Consider the following 17352-nt stretch of genomic DNA (forward strand, 5'->3'; position numbering starts at 1 on the left):
AATAGAGTTATCAAATATTGGAACCAGTTACTATTACACGTGCGACGGTCAAAAATTATTATTGCCTTTAAGGCATGCAAATTTGTTCCACATGTTTATATTTTTTTAGAGCAGAATAGAAAAGAAAAGTGGGAACGAAAAACATTGAATGGCTGTCTTCAGTCAGTCTGATTAGTTTTAGTCCCAATATGTGATGTTGGGAAACACTCACGTGACCCAGATGTCATGTGTTTGCGAATCGGTTTTGATCTCATAAGCTAGTATCGCACGCATATTCGATCTTCCCTGAGTGGGAAAGAGCTTGAATCAGAGCTTGAAACTTGGAACAAATAAAGTTTTTTCTTCGTCTTTCAAGATGTGGGATTTAATTTAGAGAAAATTGCATACCAGAACCACGTTTATTAAGTTTATTGGGTTATTTCACACCGTGAAAGGCGCTTCGTCCTTGGACCTAATTTTCGCGGTTTTCATCGGCACCTGACCGCACCTTGGCCACATTTTCAAAATCTTGTAATTTTCTCTAAAATTAAAATACCTTGGAGCTTTAAAATACGATTTTCGAAAATAATTAATCCAAGGGTATCTTCAGACGAAATATCAGAAATTCGACCAAGTTGCCCACCGAAAACAAAAGGAATTAGTCTTTCAGTGTTACTAAATTTTGAACTTACAGAATATTTTTGCTGAAGAAAACTTAAGATGATCGTTCAAACTAAATCCGAATTTCTGAGCAGATTAAGGCCGGTCTAGAACATTTCTAGTTATCTAAACTTGTCTCACCTAATACTGAGATTCTGGCAATTATCTCAGCATATTCAAACATTGTCAAGTAACGCGGGATCTTTTGGTAGACCCGGATAAGTTAAAAATTGAGAGAATAAATATACAGACGGAGGAATGATCCTTAAAATTAATAGGAAGAAACAAAAAAGAAAGAAAAGAAAGGCGCTGGATGTATAGTGTAAAAATATACCTTAGAAACTCCTCTTAACATATATACGTTTTACATCTGTGAGGCTTGTGAGATATACAACTTTTTTGTTTTCGTCTTCGTGAGGATCACTCTTGCCGTGCATATATTAGTTTTATTATACATATACTGAATTATCCAGGAAGCCTAATTGTGTTAAAGGCTACTGATTTCCCAAGGATGCGAATCATTTTTAGGCAGAACGGTTTCGTAAGTTGGCCGGAGATAAAAGAGAAGTATCATGCATAATGTTATGACTTGATTTGCCGAGAGACGAAAAACGAAAATTAGTAAAAACCATTATCTTTGCCCAGATTAAAGAAGGAGAGAGTGAGAAGTGTGGGTGCGAAATTTATTTCCCGCTTTGTCGGAAAGCAATGTACGTCAATTTTCGTTCGGTCTATGTGCACTTTAATAGTTTCTCGGATCGATTTAGTACCAGTTAGCTGTTACCTATAGCAAGAATGAAAGAAAAAAGTGCTTCTGTATTTTTAATCCTCGGTCTAGAGAGAAACTGACAGAAAAACACCGCAACAAACACAGATGGCCGTGAGAACGAGCTCTGAGAGAAAGAAGATACTGGTGTTGTAGTTACTCAAACTAAACAACGTTTTTACAATATTAATTATTATTTTGCTTTTAAAGTAAATGGGCCCTGTTCTCTTCGTTGCGTTGTTTAGTTGCTCGCTTACGCATTAACTGTTTATTTTTTCCACAAGACAGTAAACAAAGAAACATACCCTTTCAGGACGTGAAGAAACAGTTTCGTCACTGCTTGGTTTATAGATCTAAAATCAAAATAATTCTGGTATTAGACGGTTCAAGAAATCTTTAGTAGTTTATTCTTAACAAAAATTAATTCTAAGCTAGTAAAATGCATGTTTCAGGAAGCTTGTTTCAAATTTTGCATCTGTTTTGTTATTAACGGCTGAAGAATATACCAACGTTGGTTAGAGGCAACGGAAATGAATTAAGTAGTATGCAACGCTAGCCGGCTCTTATTGTATATAAATCAATACATACCTCTTTTTCCTTTCTTTTCAAGAATGTTAAAGCTTTTTACTCTCAATATAGGTAATCGCGCCGATTAAACAGTCCTCTTAATTATGGACCAAAAACTAGGGATGGAAACGGCTGGTTTTATTTCTATAAATGAATCTTGTCAGGAACCAGTGGTTACCAGTACACGTCAAAAGACTTAAAAACATCTGGATCCAGGTGGTCTTAGTGCCTCTTCATACAAGCCCGGTAACCGGGGCGAATTTTGTCTTGTTTTCATGAGTGAAATTTCAGTTCGGCTATCGAGTTGAAAAAGTCGCGATTGTTCGTTTTTGCCTTCTCTTCCTTTGAAAGTTTATCAAAATCAGTCAGCAACTGTAAAGCCATCCTCGGAGACCCAGAGGCAGATAATAGGGACAAGGAAAAAGTCGAAACGGGTGGTTCTTACTTCTCCTCCCTACTTTTCGTCGCTGAATTTTTTCCCCGTCCTTTTCGGACTTTTTCCAATCCCCTCCATCTGCCCCTTGGTTTTCGAGGACCACAGGCTCGTAATAAGATAAATCGTGATATAACGTTTTGGCAACTTTACTCGAAGTTCTGTGGAATTCGTTTATACGCAACTGAGGTGCGGATAACTGAATTGCTCCTTCCTCTCTCCCGTGCTTATTGTAAGAAAAACATATCGTTACAGTCTATGACCCAACGATGGAACGCAACATTGTTATCAGTAGTACCAAGAGGACGTTGGCTCTTAGTAGCACCTAAAGGTAAAACAAGAAAGACACTTGGAGATCGTACGTTCTCTGAAACAGCGCCAAAAGAATGAAAAATAACTGCCATTAGACATTCGAAATGAAGCTTCTCTAGTTGCAACTTTGCAAGACAATTGTCAAGAACTTGTTAATAGCGTAATTATTATTATTATTATTATTATTGATGATTAAATGTGAGCTAATTTTATACTCCATATTAGGGGTATTTATATAGTTGTTTTATCTTTTGCGAGAATCGAACCCACGGCCTCCGGATTTGATCGTCCACTGCCCTTCCGACTGATTCCCGGGGCTTCTTTATTTGCACCCTTCACATTCACCCATTGCCGCAGTAACCATCATAATCAACCACGACTTGCTCCCGTCTGGCCTCGTAACCCCTAGAACCAAACTACTGTTCAAGTGAGTAACTTAAAAACCGGTTTTCGCAGATGCAAGCTCTCTTTTGATGTTACTTTCATGTATTTGATTTTTTTATTTGGCCTCTTCAAATTGTCATTAGCATCATTTGCAGCCAAACCTCCAATTGGGGAAACCTCTCGTTGGCCGACACTAAACTGGGGTCCCGGCTATTTCTCAACTTGTACTCTACATTTACAACCTCCCGTAAGCGGACACGCCTATTATGCCCTGTTAGCCGCCTTGATAGTGACTGTGTGAATATTGTTGAACAAGTAACTCAGTGACAACTGAGAATTAAAGGAGGCAATATATTTCCGTACGATTGTCCCATTAGCAAAAAATTGGTATACAATTAATCATTCCGTGGTTAATTTCTCTTTGTGCCATTAATATGAAAATAAGTCTCCTTGAAATGTGTACTCGCGGGGTAGCTCCACACTGTACCCGACACTTTCCAATAATTGTTACTTTTGCAGAGTTTGTGGTAGTAAGAACAAGTGGAGTCAAGGTACCTTGCTCCACCTCCATCACTCTGCTTGCATATTGGCCCTTTTTTCATTCTTATGTTGCCTGTAGATTTCCTTGCGACTTAGATCTCTGAAAGAATCTGCATTAGGGTGACAAACCCTGACATCGAAGAATGCAGACCTTTGTCTCTCCCAGAAGCCACGAGTGCTAATATCCTAACGCGCACCAGGAGCTCTGTTGGCACCTCTGTTCAAAGTCTCTCCAGTGATTTCCTAAAGGACCGGCTCTATTTCCACATCATTACACACCATGCTCAACATCTCTGCTTCCAAGTTGCGAGGTTCAGTATGATGCTGTATTATAAACCCGCTCCGCCGGCATACCATTTCAAGATCTACGTTGACTGTTGAACTGGTCCCCGCACACACACTTTCGGTGTGTCGGTGATTTCCCACTCATATCCTTACTTGATCGCATCCCTGAATTCTTTCTTATTTAGATTGAGGTTCAGATCTTTGATGGGAATTACTGTCAGCCATTTCAATGCTCCCTTCTCCGTGGCTAGCTCTACCGCTCGCTTGGTTCTTGTCGGCAGAGAGGTCTTCACCTGTTCTCGCCTCTTCTCGCCTCCATGCGCTCATCCTTCTCCTAAGGTTACCGTATACCTTCAGAGGCCGGTCTCGCGTCCAAGCGATGTAGCGCGTCCGGTTTAAATTGTAGATACCTAAACTCCTATATCAAATTAAAGCTTATAGAGCTGGCTATCAAACTATACCAAGAGTTTTGAAATAAAGTGAATGGTCGAATTGTGTAGCGCAGCAGCTCTGTTCAAGGCATAATAATAATAATAATAATAATAATAATAATAATAATAATAATAATAATAATAATAATAATAATAATAATAATAATAATAATAATAATAAATAAAGTCCCTGTTGGCGCATTTAAAAATTCGCAGTGCGCTTACAGTAACTTAGAATAAAAAAGGTAACATAAATAGCTTAAAGATGTAACTAATTAAGTAAACTATGAGACTAAGTCCCAGGGCAAACGTCGAATCTTAGTCGAACTTAATTCGTCGAACCTATTAATTTTGAAATAGGCGCATGAATGGTGCGACGTTTGCCGCAATTAAGTTCGACTCAAATTAATTGGTTCGACTCCAGCATAAGTTCGACTTGCCAAGTCGGATAATGCGACAGTGGTTCGGCGTTACAGCAAACGCCGTTCTAAACACGCGCTGAACTCAATTCATAAATCATGCAAATTACAAAATAATTGATTCAAATGTGATGGACTGCGCAATAGTCACAAAAATACCGAATCCCCCATCTGCCAAACGCTATTTCCCCCCCCTGACGAGCATGCGCTGTACAAAGACAATTTCGCGACCAGAAATGGCGAGCTATCGAGAGTCATTGCTGACATCGCACAGCGTGATGGAAATGTGTTTTTCGTGTTTCATGAACACTAAATATAAATGATTGAAATGCAAATTGCCTATTTGCAAGAAATGCTCAGTGTTTGAGTGTTTTCTTTCTATTTTTCGCAATTAATTGCCAAAGAAGAGCCCGACGAGCACTGTATTTCGGCATTTCGCTAGCAACTCCTAGCAATAACTAGCCGCACATCGAGTGAATAGGGACCTTACGAATGCAAGACGGTGACACCAACGCAAACGTCATTTGAAAGTATAACTTTATTTCATTTGTGCTACTTCGCGATTATTTTAACTCATTCAACTTGTATACACAAACGACAAACTAGCCAGGATCCAAATTGGTAGGAGTACCGTTCAAGTTAAGGAAGAGAATGAAAAATTCACTCCCGTGGGTTCACGTTCTCTACAAAACCTTGAATTTGGTCATTTCACGTTGTTGTTTTGCAGAGGACGACAAAGAAATGTACCAAAATTTAAAACGCACGTGCAGAGCGATTGTTTTTGCTCATTAATCTTTTTGTGTTGTGGCGTGTTTTCGTAAGGTCCCTAATAGCACGGGGACACGTGCTTATTCCCGTGTTTCACGAAGTGCAACTTGAGAATTAGGGTCGACGCAGGTTCGGCGTTTGCTACCACACTGGAATTAAGTCGACTCTTTGTCGAACCTATTTTTAATAAATTCGACGCGACTTAGATTCGACGTTTGCCCTAGGCCTAAGATATCAACCTAACAGAGTCTCTCTCCCCGATTTTTCCTGAGGGGAGGGGGCGGCTGTACACAGGCTAACTCTTGCTCGGTCACTCGCTTTTTCAATTGAAGTAAATACATCTCTTTTTCTGATTCAATTGAACACAAACAATCGCTGAGGATCTCGGCCTTTCCTTGTTTTGCTAGAGCCGTTTTGGAAAGTCTGTTTAAAACATGCAACAACAAGGAAATGTTCAATGAAGAAAACAAAAAAACGTTCTTGTAATCCGTCCACCAATGAACACATGTCCCGAGCTAAGTAGGCTGAGTATCAGACCTTCCTAAGGGGAGGGGGGAAGGGAAGGGGGAGAACCCCCCCCCCCCCCCCCCCCGAAAAGCCTGATACTCAGGCCAGGCTTTACGAACTCCTTTGGCTTTACGATTTACATCCAAGACGTCATTCAATGACGTAATAATACGCTGCTGTGTATCATTCGATCAAAGGTTTCCTTCAGACTTCCGGCATATCAACTGAAAAACGTGTTTTTGTAGCACGTGCGATATACTTTCCCGCTAAAGGGCAGACAAAATACCGCGCAAAAATCGTTTGTTTAGCTATTCAGGAAAACAAAGTGTTCGTCACATGTTAATATGTAAAGCGTGATAAAAGATTTAGCACAGGTCACAGTTCATATTGGCAGACAATGAGTGATTGAATAGATTTCTATAAATACCATAACCCAGGCCCTATTTGCGGCACATCTGCCCCTCAAATGAAATCATGACCGATTAACAGTACGTACGTGATATATCAATTCATGTTTCGTTTATAACAAAAGCCTCCAATATAAAACAGGGATGTTATCGGGTTTCCGGTCTTTAATATTATGTCGACCTTTGTCTCTCGGCAACAAAATTTTCACTTCACAAGTTTGGGATTTTGAGCGTTAGATTTATAACGAAAATGATTTGTCGTGCGTTACATGTGAGGTGATTCGAAGCTCTTGGTTTTTTAAAGGAACGTTTTCTCCTATAAGCCTCGTTCAGTTGTTGTTTTGATGATGACCGACATCAGCTGAACCAGGTGGACAAGCTCGCAAAGTACCTTGGGTAACGTCAACAACAAAGCCTTGACTGAGTGCAAGTGTGCAGTTGTGCACAGTAAAATTCGAATATCTTCAATTCAGGTTGTCTGAATTGAATGGAATTCAGGATGTGACAAAGTCTTGTGAGATTACGTTGAGGTCGATTGTACTGTAACGAATTTAAATAGGCCATGGTCAAGCTGAATGGGGTAAAAAATCAAAGGAGTGCCGATTCGGCGCCAACTTCGAGTAGTGGATTGATCTGTTTCATTTGTGGAGCATCAAATGCTAACTGGCCAGTCTACTGCCGATCTCGAAATTCGGACAAAATGCCGTTTTTCCCGTTCTTGGAGTACCAGGAGCCTGCCGAAGGTGCTCGACCGATGGACAAAGAGACTGGGAGAGTAGATTCTTGTACAGTGTGTTTCTCTTTCCTAACTCAACAATGGCACGCTTTCGAAGCTAACGAAACGCCAGTCATCAAACGGATCTACTGGCTTAAAAGGTCGGGACCTGAACCAAACAGTGAAAGAGCTGAAAGCCCTCTTATGAACAGCCAAGTCAGGAGCGAGCAATCCATGACTAGTACAACCAGAGCCGAAGAAAAGTACATCCCTGAACAGATCAACGAGGTTCATGCTCTGAGTGAATCGTCGGAGGAGACGGCTGCTTCAGCTATGGATGGAATGAGTCAAATACCTGAAGACACAGCTGGGACTTTGGTGGAGAGTACTGCATTTTGTGCTGGTTCTCAACGTTCTGTTGGTCTGGAGACGTGTTATATTTGTAGCAGACGAAAACCCAAAGAATTCATGAGAAGTGTTCACACGAGACCACAGCTCAAAACAGAGACTCCATTTTATCCTTGCCTTGCACGACATGCTCCCCCTACTATGGCAAGGCAAATGGACTATCTAGGAAAAGTACTTGTCTGTGAAGCTTGCCAAAAATTCTTATTTCGCCAATGGCAAGTTTTCCAGAAGAATTCAACCCCTCTTGGCGAGAGGCAATACCAACTTAGGTCTGACCCCTCCCTCCCAAGGGAACAGCAGTCCCAACTATCTACTATGGTATGTTTTATTTGTGGAGTAACACAGCCTGCAACGTCAGGTAGATTTCTTTATTCACGTAAGCATGCTCCTGGACATCCATATTACCCATTTCTGAACAATCTACCTACTCCAGATGGAGCCATGCCACTAACAAAGCAAGGGCTTACGAGAGCTTGCAGTGGATGCCGTAAGTCACTTATTAGACAGTGGAAGCAGTTTGAAGCAATGGGCATTGACGAGAAAAGGAGGGAATACAGGATACGCAATGAGGTCATGGTTCAGCCAGAAGGGGGTATAATAGAGTCAGTGGAAGTACCATCAAAAATAGCATGCTATACTTGTGGTCAACATTGTTGTGAGTCTGATTTACGACCAGTTCATACAAAACAAAACACTAATCCTCTAAAAGACAACTTTTATTTTCCTTTCTTAACTTCACTTCAGCCTCCAAATGGTAGCAGGCTGTTGGACTCGGAGGGACAGACATATATATGTAAGAAATGTAACAAACAACTAAAAATAGAATGGGAAGAGTTCGAGAAACTCAACATACCCCATGAAGAACGTTCTTATATGGTGAAAGTGAGTGCTGATCATTCAGAAGATGCAGAGATATTGTCTGATTGCTTTCTTTGTGGTGTTGCCATCAATGCATCTCTCAATTTCAGACTGTATTCATACCCTCACAGTGGAAAAGGAGTACATGATGGCGGACCTTTTTTCCCTTTCCTTTCATCTCGAGAGCCTGCAGCTAATTCTCAGCCAATAGACAGTGAAGGAACAATAGTCACTTGTGAGATATGTTACAGTAACTTAATGGGACAATGGGATGCATATGAAGCATCAGACATCCCAGAAGAGTCAAACAGATGGCTACGAAAATATCAAATAGTGTCTGTCAAATGTTACCTTTGTTGCAATCAAGTTTCAAGGGCCTGTTCTGGGGCAGTTAACAAGCAACTTATAACATTCCCTTCACATCACCAACCTCCGAAAACTGGAATTGTGGTAAACAATGGGAGAGATGTTGTCTTGTGTGACAGTTGTCAAAAGAAAGTGCAGAGTGATCTGGAAGCCATGGATGATTCTACTGACGTATTAGATGTGAAGCAGTGGGAACAGGATAACCAAGAAAGACCTGAGGTATGCCTGTGTAAGATTAAGTCAATTTCTAGTTAAATGAACTGGATGAGTCCTGTGACTAACTAGTACTGGTGCTAACTAAAGGTGTTGTTTTAATAGCATGAGCTCTGAAGGGAAGTACTGCTATGCAAAATGACTACAACTCCAGAATTCATTTTGTTTTCCTTTTCGAATTCAAATTTTGTAATCCCAGTGCAGAGCAAGAGCAAAGCTCTAATTAGTATGAGAAAACAGAAAAAAATGAAGGGTTCTGGTAGTTGTATTTCATCGGGCAAATCAACGTAAGTTTGGATGCAACCCCTTCGGGCGAAAGGTCTGCAATTCCAAATGACACCATAGTGAAAATGTCCTATTAGATAAGTGTTTCCAGGTTTTTCTGAAGGGCTTAAAATAGCAGAAGTTGGGTATAAGTGAAAAGGCTTTGCCGCTCCCATGGTGATTAAATAACAAACAGCAAACATACAGTTTTTCTTCCAAGAACTACCGAAAATTTTGTTTCTCGTATCATATTTTGCGGAATGAAACTTGATACACGTGAACAATTTTGGTTGTCTAGCATGTGATCAAAATCTTGCTGGTGTTTTCAGTGTGGCGGTTCCTTTCTACAGTACGTCCAAATGATGGCTTCTGTCAATGTTTTATAAGATTGGAAGGGCTTTCAATTTTTCTTAAGTTGCTATTTTGGCTTTATTCAACATAAATGTAGAGGTGCTGTAAGCGTTGCGGTACTCAGTGGTTGTCATTATGCATTTGCACATTTTCAGTGTTTAGGATTGTTCCAGTGATTGATCTTAATATCACTAACACTCGATCCTGAATGAAATTTCACAGCATTGCCTTGGATCTGTAATAAAAGTTAATTGAACGTTTACATTGTGCGGCCGGAGATAGAAATCCGTGAAGCACTGTGTTACTGAATACAAAGTTTCAATGTTTAAGTCGTGATCTGAACAATTACATTTGACAAGGAATGAGATTTATCGCATTGTGAAATTTCCTATGTCATTTTTAGGTCTAGTTGCTTTGAAAGTTTTCATGTTTGCTGAAATGAGAAGTTCTGCTTGTCAAAGTGGAACTTTTGGAAAAAATATGTCCTGAAAAGGAAAGTTGTTTCTTAGTTTATGTAAATAGAAGGATTCAGCAGACAACACCTCTACTACAACTGTTTTCTTTCTGGAATGATTTATTCGTTGCATTGATTTTTTTGTCCTTACTTTTTGTCCCATAATGGTGGCTGATGGTGACTATATAATACATAGACTAATGAATGAGTTATGATGTTGATTAAATTCCAATAATTGGAAAAATCCTAACTAACATGTAAACAACTGTTAGTTAGATTTTTGTTCATTATTGGTTTTAACACTAATGCAGTGTCACTTAAGTCATTTAATTTGTGGAATGTGGGTGAACTAACCAGGAACTAATTAAACTATTAGGAATGACTTTCATGTTTCAAGAACATGCTGAACAAAAAAGTAAAAAAATGTTACTGTTATGTGCTTAAAGGTTCCACAAAAGAACCTTGAATTTGGTGATTTCACGTTGTTGTTTCGCAGGGGACTGCACATGTAGGGTAATTGTTGTAATTTTGTTTTAGTTACTTTAAGTGGAGGTAGATCGCTTCAAATTCTCAGCCGTGATCTTTGATATATCTACAGTAAAACAAGGTATCATTTTGAATACAAACCCGTTCCACCACAAAGCACATCACCCCCACACCCACCCCTTGGAGTCTCATCAGAAACTGAAAATTCTTGACTATTGTTTTGTTTCACACTAGGAATTGTTAATTGTTTTGATTCATATTTATTCAGTTCTGCAGCTTGTGACATGCAGTAACGGCCATCTTCACTAATTTGCTTTCATCCACAAAAAGGAGCTATTATTTACAGCTTCAAATGTCCTTGTTAAAATTGATGTGTGATTGCAAGCCAGTTAGCCATCAACAGACCTAATCTTGACTATGATAGAGCGGTTTTCAGATGAGTGTCAAAAGTAATTTTTCGTTTGCTTTGGTTTCACACCTTTTTCTCAACCAATTGGAATCCAAACCAAAACCAATCGTGTTTTGGCAGCATGTATTTTTCTGTGCTTGGTGCCAGTTACATGTATTTGATTTGAATTCTGATTTTCTTGTTGTGTTGTTTACATCTGTTGCGATTGGCCAGAGTAATTACTTTGGTTTTGGTGTTACAACACTCAATTGGAAACTGTTTTAAGCGGCATGTGCCATAATCCTTGCACTCACAGTTAACTCCTGCTTTACTTCATCAAAAACATCAACAACATTTGCACTGGACTTACTTAGTTGTTTTATGTTGTGACAAGCACTAATTACTACAAAGTAGATACTTTAAATATTCACCTGCCAGCACATATGATGACCAAGGCACCACTTACATGTACATAATCCAAAAATTCTCTGTGTGCCCATGTGTTACTTTGACCCACCCAACACCATTTAGGTTGCCTTACTTCATACCCATGATTCACCTGTCGCATTGTGTTGTAATCACCTGATGCTTAACTGATGGAATAGTTTGGAGTGTCCCCTTCACACACATATGTACAGACTATAGGTGTGGTATTTATCTTGATGATAATATAATATTTAAAACCATATTCCTCAGCTTTTCTGACCAATGTGTAACACTGCAGTTATTAATTCACTATGAGTACATCATGTATTATTTTGAGACAATGATATTTTTTATGCAATGACTGATTTCCAAATAAATTTAGAACATTCCCATTTTTTCGGTGCAAAAACTTTCAAATCACAAACTGCAAGTAGTGAAGAAAATTAAAACACAGTAACTGACAGTAATTTAATGACTGAATATGCTTATGAACCCAGTAAATATAGATCTGTGTTTTGCTATTTATATCCCACAAATTTAATGTATTTCTCACAATTATCTCAAAACATTATCACTCAAATTATATACAAGAAATAGCACCTTGAGAGTGAAAAGCCAGTGTAGCCAGTGATTTGTCTTTATTTGTATCAATATGCAATGCTTTTATAATCAAAGTGTATTTGGTAGTGAAGGATATCTTGACACTTTCATGATGGTGTTCTTGTGAATGTTACCGACATGAATTGATGACTAATACTGGAAGTCTTTTGAGTGCTGTCTTGGCTCAGTTTACAAATAGAAATTAATTTTCTCACTGTTCGGTCTGTGTTTGTTTGTGAAAATTTTCAAACAAACCAAGATGCAAGTAACAAAAACCATGGGTCAGCTTTTGCATCTTCTTGTTTGAAATATTTAATTTCGTTTCTTTCCAGGCACATTAAGACCTGCTTTTTAGTTAAAGAGTGGTTGGCACACTGTGATTTGCCAGCTGGATTTGATGGCCCAACTGTTCCTGAGCGCAAATCATGTAACTGTATTTGACACCCAGTTTATGACCAGTCTGTAAAATGAATGTCAGTTCAACTGAGAAAATCTGTTGCAGTATTGTCAATTCAGCCTAACACTCTCAACAAAATAATATATCTATATTACTCAAATATTATTATAACTATGCATTTTTTGCAAGCTCTTGAAACACCTCTTGCATATTGCCTTTGTTTTTGCACTTGTCTCATAAAACTTCCATTGCAAACCAAGTTGTCTTGCAAACTCCTGACCAGTGTGAGTTTCATTATGCTGCAGGGAGAAGGTCAATATTTGTGCAGCATGCTTTTGCAGTTTTTGTAGTTCAGTGGCTAAGGCTACAATACATTTATTTCACTACAGTCAACTCTCTCTAAGGCGGACACCCTCGGTACCAGATTTACTGTCTGCCTTAGAGAGGTGTCCGCCTTAGAGAGAGTTCATGTAAACTGATACCCGAACATCAAAACTGAAACCAGCGCTTTATTACTTTAATTACAGTGTACAATGTGGTCATGACGGGCCGGCTGTGTCTCTTTTATATATTTCTTACGGAATCCAACACAGTTCATACACACTTTGAACATTGAACAATGAGTTGTTGTATAAATGACGGGAAAAGTGACTTTAATATTGTATTAAGACATATTGTAAGGTCTGGTATATTTTATTAAAACCACTGTTATCAGATTGCGCTTATTTTTCGCAATTTTGGACCTGTTATAAAATTTCAAAAACATCCGGTGTCCGCTTTGAGAGGTTTTTTGAACCAACACATTGGGAAAAAGTGTCCGCTGTCCGCCTTAGAGAGAGTTCAGTTACAGAGAAACAAGTGAAATTTGGCAGGGACTAAACTTTCTGTCCGCCTTAAAGAGGTGTCCGCCTTAGAGAGGTGTCCGCTTTGAGAGAGTTGACTGTACATGGTACCACTTACAATAATCCAAATGTGGTTGCACTGTTGCAATTGTGGATGCATAGAAGAGTTTCAAAAGAAACAAACCTTCTACTTCACTTACAATACCAGATTGAAGCAATGTTTTTGGAAATAATTATTATCAACATGTGTACTTCAAGATCAATTTTCATCTACATGTATATAAAATGTAAATGCTAAGAGATCCCACCTTTCTGGTGGTAAAAGACAAAAGAAATGCGAATGGTCAAAAGATCAGTTTGTGAAAACTTTGGTCTTCACTGTGCTGAAGTATTGTGCTAACTTGGGGTGAAAATGAGATTTTGTTTGTAATTTGCACCGCATATTTACAGCATAAGCCTACTTTATTGATGTTTCAGTTAATTGAAGGGATCAGCGTATAGCTGACTTAAAGTGCATTTTTTAGTTTTTTTTGTTGTTGTTTTAGCTCAGATTCACTGGATTGTTTTGCATGTGTGCTGTTTTATGCTTCTTTTTGTGATAAAAATGGAAATCTTGCTCATAATCATAGGTTTTTATTGCAAATGAAGTGTAAAGCAATGGATAAAACATTGGGGCAATGTTTCGTGAAGGAATTGAAGGCCATCGACTTGCCAAAACTTTCAATTGGTGAATCTGATCTGAAACAACAAAAAGGTATCTAAAATGCACTACAGGCTGTTCATGCACCGACCCCCAAAACTGTGTGGTGAAATTTTGGAAAAGCTAATTTAAGTTTTGTTCAAGACTCATGCTTTGGGATGAAATTCCCTTCTTGAGGCCTGAAAATAAATAAGTTCCTGGGGGCTAATATACAGTTTTTTTTTAATGGTATTGCATGAAATTATAGAGTTGCCTAAGAATTAATTCATTTTAAAGTACATAATTTGACTACAGCTGTACTTTCAAAGTGACTGGCTTTAAAAAGGATAGCAAAGTTTTCAAGGTCAGGTTCAGGGCTACTGACCAGTAGGTTATATTTTTTTGTTAAACATGTAGTTACAGTGGATTAATTGTGTTTGTTACAATTTGTGGTGTGTGTTGTGGTTCAATTTTGTTTTTAATATTTTGTTTTAGCCTATTGCTACATGCTACCAAAATAAAGGAAAATTGAAACATGCCTGCTAATACAAAGTGGGATTTATGTCCCACTTCTTGAAAAAAGTTGAGGACATTTGAGAAATAAGAGGGATCTTGTTTAGAAACCATAACTGCGTTAAGTATTTTTAGCACATACTGTATTAATTTTGTTTAACTCAGTATCAAACAATCATGTCCTGTTCATTAGGTGGAAAAAGAAGAGGGAGTTTTAAGGAACTGAAAGTCAAGCTGGCTACAGTACCATCGATATCAAGTCTCTGAATTTATGGCTATAAGCTTTCTATAATTCCTTTTTTGATGCATTGATGTTTGTATTACAAAAATGTGTAACAGATGGCTTCTTTGAATAGCCATGGATATTTTATCTGTCACTTGGCTAGCATCTCAGCTTTAAGCTTTGGCCTTTTCTTCTTTACTTTAGGTTCAAATTTTTTCAGTGTTTTTTTTTTCTTCTTCAAGGTCTGTCTGACATATTTCTAGGTCAGCGAAAGGAACAAGGACATTTACTTGTTTGGTTGTAGCTGTTGCCTTGGCTAAAATATATAATATTTTTTAATGTATGTCTATCTTATGCCAAGGGGGCTTGATAATTGCTAAGCCTTATCTTTTTGTGACTATATAAATGTACATTTATTTTCTTTTCTATTTAATGTTTACGTGATATAATTTGTCATGCCAGGCATTCCCTTCTTTTCATTTTGCGATATTCTTTGCATGTTTTTCATTTGTCATTGTTTATTTTGTAATTGATCTTTTACTTGTAATACTTTTACATAGTCAAAAAAACGTAAAGAATTGAAATCAAAAGAAAAGAAAAATATAATTGCTTTCCATTTCTGTTCATTTTTATTTGAAATGAAAAATTGATGCCTTTAAAATGTCCTGGATATCAGAATTTAATATTGTTTTTTAAATTGCATCTTTACCCCAAAAGCAGCTTGAGAAGGGCAAATAGTTTTAAAATCTGATCATAATTTATCTTTCATGATAAAATAAATATTGTAATATTCAAATGCCCAAGATGTATACAAGTTGTGAGTTTATTAACAAACGTTACCTAATCTTGTTCAGTTTTTGTTTTGTATGCTTTTGAAAGAATTAATTGCATTTGTACACATCTTTGGTGTATTTTTAAGGTTCATGATTCACATGCCTAGTGTGTGCACACCAAACAGAATGCTATCTTAAAAATTTGTTTTGTGATCCATTTTATCCACTAATTAAACAATAAATGTTTGCACACATTCCTTGTTTGTCAAGACAAAAGAAAAGCCTCTGAAATCAAGATTTCCTGCATATAGTTTTGTGGTAAAGTATTATTGGCTGGGTAGTTTTGGCTGACATGGTAATTGTAATGTATTCAACACTTTGTAGACCTCTCTGGGTAAACACAAAAGTAGTTGTTAATGCGGTTGGTTAATTGCAGTGATTTGCATATGAAAAGAACAATAGTGCACAGGTGGCTTCTAAAATAAGGAACCAACACCTAGGATCTGATAGCTTCTAGCTTTGTTGAGGCTTAGATTTAGCATCTCTAGGCTTGCTTGGTTGTTTCCTGCCCTTTTCTTGCGAAAGACAAAGTTTTTTTTTAGCAATCTGTTGTGTTTATTGATACAGGCATGAAAGAGCATGGCTTAGTATCTCCTAGCTTGCTAAATAAAGAAGCAATACAGCTGATGAATAATTGATAAGAGGAGAGAATATTGAGTTTGTCGGTGTCACAAGTGTTTTTATGAAGAAAATCGGGCAAACTTGAGGAAGGTATAGTTTTTTTATGTCTACAATTTGATCTTGAGCACAAGAATTATTTCTCCATGGGTTAATTTGGCTATGGTTATTATTAGTCAGAGTCCCAGGGGAACAATTTGATATACTGAATAAGTTTTGTTGTCATGAACAAAAGGGAGGCAATGGGTACCAGAAAAAAACCTGCTAAAATGCTTTGCATGACATTAACTGAGATTATTGTCTCAAAACGTTTTCAATTCATGTTAAAGCTGGTGTTTGGAGAAGACATATGGCAACTTATGCTAATCAAGCCAGATGAAGTAACTGCCAGGAGTCAGCCTTTAAGTTTGCCCCAAGCCGTTATTATATCAGCATATATTAGGCTGTTGAATATCATTAAGAGATTCACTCACAGAAATCCAACTCTATCATGGCAAAGAGTTGAATGTTTATTATAGCTTTTGATTGTAACACAGATACATTGATGAAAGGTAAGGTCTGATTGTTAATAGTAGGTTTGAGGCTAGTGTTATAACAGGCAATCCATGTAAGCTGTTGTGTTAGATTAACAGGGCACATGTTGAAACAATTCATCTATGAAGTCTGGCCTTTAGACTCAAATGGCTTCCATTAATATCTACTGATTATAATTTGCCAATTTGCCAGATCCTTTGGGGAAGGACAGTCTGATATCTTTCATTTTGATTTTAAAATCATTGTTTTGATAGCACATGTCTATTTCCAGCATGCGGTTCTGCTTTTGTTTGGTAATGGTTCATAGTTAGTAATTTATTTGGAGGGGAAAGCTGATCATTCTATTTATGAATTTGTGAATTTTAAATATTTTTCCTTCATTTGTCATTGTTCACTAAACCCAGAAATGAGTGTTTATAGCTTTCTAACTTTTAGCTACTTAATACTCCATAACCTAAAGTGGAAATAGCCAGTTGTGATTGAATTTGCTTGAAATCATTGAAAACATCATCTTGCTTTACATTCAAGCTCTAGTAAGTAGAGTAACACAGCATGAAGATATCATAAAAAGTTGATGGAATATAGTTCTGAAAACAAATTATGCTACACATGAAATAAAATTCTCCTGTGTCCCAATGTTTTATTCTAGACATTATTACCCAGTATCTTATACAGCATGAAGGGAAACATGTTATTGTTTTTGAAAATGGAGTGATGCAAATTTAT

The 17352-nt window shown here is 37.7% G+C and overlaps 2 protein-coding genes and 1 long non-coding RNA gene across 3 annotated transcripts in view; 1 reads left to right on the forward strand and 2 right to left on the reverse strand.

Moving 5' to 3' along the window:
• The window catches only part of LOC146456286 (matrilin-1-like), a 41468-nt gene extending 38622 nt beyond the window's left edge, over positions 1–2846 (reverse strand). The window contains exons 1-2 of the mRNA XM_085093278.1: positions 1994–2846; positions 1711–1758 (exon numbers count right to left, since the gene is read on the reverse strand). The gene's annotated coding sequence lies outside the window, so the exon portion shown is untranslated. The remainder of the gene's footprint in view (positions 1–1710; positions 1759–1993) is intronic.
• Positions 2847–6577: 3731 nt separating this feature from the next.
• The window catches only part of LOC146456288 (uncharacterized), a 29458-nt gene continuing 18683 nt past the window's right edge, over positions 6578–17352 (forward strand). The window contains exon 1 of the mRNA XM_085093237.1: positions 6578–9024. Within this exon, the coding sequence (XP_084949363.1) occupies positions 7021–9024 (2004 nt within the window). The 5' untranslated portion in view covers positions 6578–7020. The remainder of the gene's footprint in view (positions 9025–17352) is intronic.
• On the reverse strand, positions 12324–16185 carry LOC146456289 (uncharacterized). Its single transcript, XR_014858829.1, has 3 exons — positions 14317–16185; positions 13341–14282; positions 12324–12781 (listed from the first exon to the last, which is right to left on the reverse strand). It is a non-coding gene; the product is annotated as an uncharacterized LOC146456289 (long non-coding RNA).

Source organism: Pavona decussata, unplaced genomic scaffold (assembly GCF_977016875.1).
Source record: "Pavona decussata unplaced genomic scaffold, jaPavDecu1.1 SCAFFOLD_258, whole genome shotgun sequence".
In the NCBI taxonomy this organism is placed as follows: domain Eukaryota; kingdom Metazoa; phylum Cnidaria; class Anthozoa; order Scleractinia; family Agariciidae; genus Pavona; species Pavona decussata.